This window comes from Leptonychotes weddellii, chromosome 9 (genome assembly GCF_054177405.1).
Source record: "Leptonychotes weddellii isolate Sample4059 chromosome 9, ASM5417740v2, whole genome shotgun sequence".
NCBI lineage: Eukaryota > Metazoa > Chordata > Mammalia > Carnivora > Phocidae > Leptonychotes > Leptonychotes weddellii.
Genome location: NC_138377.1, coordinates 103,357,574 through 103,362,344, shown reverse-complemented (window position 1 = coordinate 103,362,344; position 4,771 = coordinate 103,357,574). Strand labels below are relative to the sequence as shown.

Sequence of the window (4,771 nt, the reverse complement as noted above, 5' to 3'; positions counted from 1 at the left end):
TATGTTAAAAAAAAAAAGAAGATAGCAGGAAGGGGAAAATGAAGGGGGGTGGGAATTGGAGGGGAGACAAACCATGAGAGACTATGGACTCTGAGAAACAAACTGAGGGTTCTAGAGGGGAGGGGGGTGGGGGGATGGGTTAACCTGGTGATGGGTATTAAAGAGGGCACGTACTGAATGGAGCACTGGGTGTTATATGCAAACAATGAATCACGGAACACTACATCATAAACTAATGATGTATGGTGATTAACATCACCTAATAAAAAAAATGTGATATTAATGGATTACAATCTACTAAATAAAGGATCCATAATAAATACATAGATAAGCAAGAAGGAAATGTTTTTCCGTATAATAGAATGCTAATAAATGTAGAAGGAATGATGGAATTCAAAAAATTACCATTTTACATTTTAGTAATAATTTCTCTTAACATCAATAGATGTTAAGATTAATGGGTGAAAGTCTGATGAGAAACAAGAGATTTACATAATCTCAGTGTATCTCCCTACAAATTAGTTAAAAATCACAAAGGTAGAAGTAGTAACTTGTTAGTGGAAAAACCTGGTGAACAACACTTTAGCTAAGTAAAGTTAGTATCACCAATAATGGGATAAATCAACATTACGAGCCTCCTAACATGATGCACTGAGAACACATATCACTTCTGCGAGACTCCCACCAAAATAACCATGAGGAAACACCAGACAAACCTAAATCGGAAACAGTCAACAAAAAAGAAGGCCTGCACTCTTCAAAAATGTCAATGCCAGGGGAGCCTGGGTGGCTCAGTCGTTCAGCGTCTGCCTTCGACTCAGATCATAATCCCAGGGTCCTGGGATCGAGCCCTGCATCGGGCTCCCTGCTCCACGGGAAGCCTGCTTCTCCCTCTCTCACTCCCCCTGCTTGTGTTCCCTCTCTCGCTGTGTCTCTCTCTGTCAAATAAACAAATCTTTAAAAGAAAAAAAAAAGTCAATGCCATCAAAGCTAAAGAAAGGCTGAGGAGCTTTTCTAACAAAGACTAAAGAGACATGAAAACTAAATGCAAGGCATGATCCTGGACTACCCTAAACCAAACTGTTAGAAAAATTGCTATAAATGATATTAATGTGACAACTGGCAACATATGAATGTCTGCAATTAGATAACAGTACTGTATCATTGTTAAAATTCCTGACTTTGTCGATTTTACTGCGGAAATGAAAGTGAACCTCCTTGTTCTCAGAAAATACACACTGACTTACTTAAGAATAAGGGGCATGTCTGCAACACATTCTCAAATGGTTCAGAAAAATAATAGGGGCACCTGGGTGGCTCAGTCAGTTGAGTGGCCAACTCTTGGTTTCAGCTCAGGTCAGGATCTCGGCTCCATGAATCCAGCTCCACAGGATTCTGCTTCTGGATTCTCCCTCTTCCTCCCTCTGGCCCTCCCCCAGAGTGCATGTGCTGGCGCGCGCTCTCTTTCTCTCGCTCTCTCTCTCTCATGCATGCACATGCGCTTTCCCTCAAATAAATAAATCTTAAAAAAAAAAAAAAAGGAGAAAGAAAAATAAGCATATATGAAAAGAAATAAAGCACATGTGCCAAACTATTAACAACTAGTAAAACTGAAAGGGTTTTGAGAATTATGTACACTATTCTTACAGCTTTGCTGTAAGTTTGAAATTATTTCAAAATTTAAAAAGTTAAATATGTATGTGTATTTATGGATCTATTTTAGAAGTGTTCCCGCCACTTCCTTACATTCTTGAAATTCAACTCTGAAACATTCTTATGACTTTAGGGCAACTACTCTACTTAGCTTGACTTCATATTTTCAAAGTAAGTCAAGGTCAAACTTTTTGGCAAACCACAATAAAGATTTGGAAATACCATGTATGTCTATTGGCAAATTGTGTTAAACTTAAGCTAATCATTCCATTTTTTGTTAGATCTATAAAACATCTGAGTCCTAAATTGCCCTCACTAAAATTATTTCACTTATTTTTTTTTTAAGATTTTATTTATTTAAAGAGAGAGAGAACACAAGCGGGGTGGGGGGCAGAAGGAGAAGCCAACTCCCCACTGAGCAGGGAGCCAGACATGGGGCTCGATCCCAGGACCCTGATATCATGACCTGAGCTGAAGGCAGACACTTAATCAACTGAGCCACCCAGGCGCAAGATTATTTCACTTATGCCAGACTCCTAACCTGCCCACAAAACTACCTTCTAATTACTGCATAGCTATTTTTCTGCCATTCTGACTCTGATACGTGGGATTTTCCCAAATCAATGACTTTAACTTGTTTATATCTATATCTTCTGAGGAAAAAAAATCTCCTGGGATAAAGAATGAGCAATGGGGGCGCCTGGGTGGCTCAGTCGTTAAGCGTCTGCCTTTGGCTCAGGTCATGATCCCTGGGTTCTGGGATAGAGCCCCACATCGGGCTCCCTGCTCGGCGGGAAGCCTGCTTCTCCCTCTCCCACTCCCCCTGCTTGTGTTCCCTCTCTCGCTATCTCTCTCTCTGTCAAATAAATAAATAAAATCTTTAAAAAATAAAAAATAAAAAATAAATTAAAAAAAAAAAAAAGAATGAACAATGCCCTGAAGGATGGGGATTTGAACTTTTCTCACAGGAGACAGGGACACACAGGACTTTTTTTTTTTTAATGAAACAAGGAATACACAGAAAAAGAACCTACAGACATCTAGGAAGATTGCCAGCTATGTCTCAGTTAGAAAAATCTCTGTGGTGTGATGGGAAAATATGCATGCATAAAACAACCTGTAGAAAAAGTACAAAACATCAGCAAGGTTTCTGACCCAGTTTAACAATCTTGTTTTTCAGTTAACCTAATTGTAAACTGGAAAACTTATAGAATCCACAATATAAATTGTTACTTGACTTGTAATGGGTCAACCTCCAAATACTATTGTCCCATAGCATAAAGACAAAAATATACTTTCTATCAGTATTTCTCACAAGAGAAAAATGTGGTAAACTCATGATTTGTCACTAAGGAAAGTATCAAAAACTTACCACTATCAACAGTTCCCTGGCTCTTTAACCAACAATCTACTACTGGTTTAAAAGCAGGTCAGCCTGTAGTATGAAAAGATGCCTGCTTTTCAAAACTGACTAAAGCTGTCAACTTGGATGGTTGACGTTACACTACAATCACCTATCCTCAGCACTGCCCCAATAGCCAGGGAGCACAGCAAGTTTCCACAAAATCACCCTTCCCCTTCCAGCCCCCCAGTCCCCCAGACTGTGAGCGGATGCCAGCAGCCACGACGCGCCCAGAGAAAACGTTTTAATTTCTCCAGAAACGTTGGCTTCCAGGTGAATTCAGGTTTTAAACTCTTTCCAAAAGGGCCTCCCAGCAGCGACATTTTCCTCCCTCCGCTGGTGATTCCCGGGGACGTGGCAGCCTGCTCCCCGCCAATGTGGAGAACCCGGCGGCCTGGGAGAGTGCGGAGTAAACCCGGAGGTGGGGGGCGGGGGGGGGGGGAGGCAGAAGCGCAGCTTCATACTTGAGGTCACCCTGACCTCTGACTTCGCCCCCGCCCCCCAACGCTGGCGACCCGGAAGGAGTCCAGAGCAGGCCCCAAAACTCTGAGCCCGAGCTACAGATCGGGCTGGGCCCGTCTGCGTTAAGGCCGGTCAGGTCTGTGGGAGACGATGACCTTCGCCAAGACTCTCACAGGGACAGCACACTGAGGCCGGACCGTCACCGGTCCCGGCCCACCCCTCCGGGACTCACCGCCCGCCTGAGCCGCCCTGGAGCCGCAGCTCGGAACATGGTCTCTGCTCCCGTACACTCGAAACACCGTCACCCTTCCAGCACCGGGAGCCGAAACCCGCCTCTGCGAGTCACTATAACGCTCGCGAGACGCGCGAACGAGAGCGGAAACACCTCAGGCGAAGAGCGGGAGCTCACGGATTCTGTCTGCCCATTGGGCAGTCGCGCAACCAATGGGGACGGCGGAAAGTTAGGGACCAGACTTGGAAGTAGGGAAAAGGTGAGGCTTTGCTCTGGGAGGCCGCGGATGCCGAAGGCCTGGCAGAGCTGGTGACTTGGAGGTGACGGTGGCCCAGAAGGCCTCTCAGCCCCACAGTGGGCACCGTTGTTACAGTGAACTTTCCCCCTGAGCTGCTGACGTTACTCTCCTGGCTTCCCAGCCCTCTCACTCCAATTATTCTTTTGCTCGCTCATTTACTCATATCAACGCTACACACCTGTAACGTGCTGAACATATTTTCCATGTCAGGGGAATATAATAAAAGGATGCATGAGATGTTGACCTCACCAGACTCTGGAGGAAACATACAAATAAACATATCATTCCTTTATGGAAAGAGGGATTCACCAAACTGTTGATATTTGAGCTAGGTTCTAGAAAAAAGAACCCTGTGGACAAAAATCCATAAGGGGAAGGTCCAAGGACAGGGACAGGACCATGTGCTGCCTGCAGAAAGAGGCAAATGGCTGGAACAATAGACTGGGCAAGGCTTTGGATGTGGATGACTTGGGGCCCACCCTGGCCCTCTCCTCTCCCCACTCTGCCTGTCATTGGGCACCCCACCCACATCCTGGCTTCAGTGCCTTTGGCTGCCAAATCTCTCCTGACCTTTGGATCCACATATATACCAGCCTACTTGGGCATCTCCTCAGGAAGTCCCGCAACATCTCAAACCCACACAATTGACATCTCCTTCCAGATTTAATTCTCCTATATTCCCTTTTTCAGGGAATGCTTTCCACCTCCATGCAACTGCTCAAAC

At 44.8% G+C, this 4,771-nt stretch overlaps 1 protein-coding gene across 3 annotated transcripts in view; it reads right to left on the bottom strand.

Moving 5' to 3' along the window:
- ETFA (electron transfer flavoprotein subunit alpha) overlaps positions 1–3,902 on the bottom strand; it is an 82,852-nt gene extending 78,950 nt beyond the window's left edge. For all 3 annotated transcript variants that reach the window (XR_014148136.1, XM_081829639.1, XM_081829640.1), the window contains exon 1: positions 3,750–3,902. Coding sequence is in view for 2 of the 3 variants with exons in the window: in XM_081829639.1 (XP_081685765.1) it covers positions 3,750–3,788 (39 nt within the window). In the remaining variant the exon portion in view is untranslated. The remainder of the gene's footprint in view (positions 1–3,749) is intronic.
- Between the last annotated feature and the right edge of the window lie 869 nt (positions 3,903–4,771).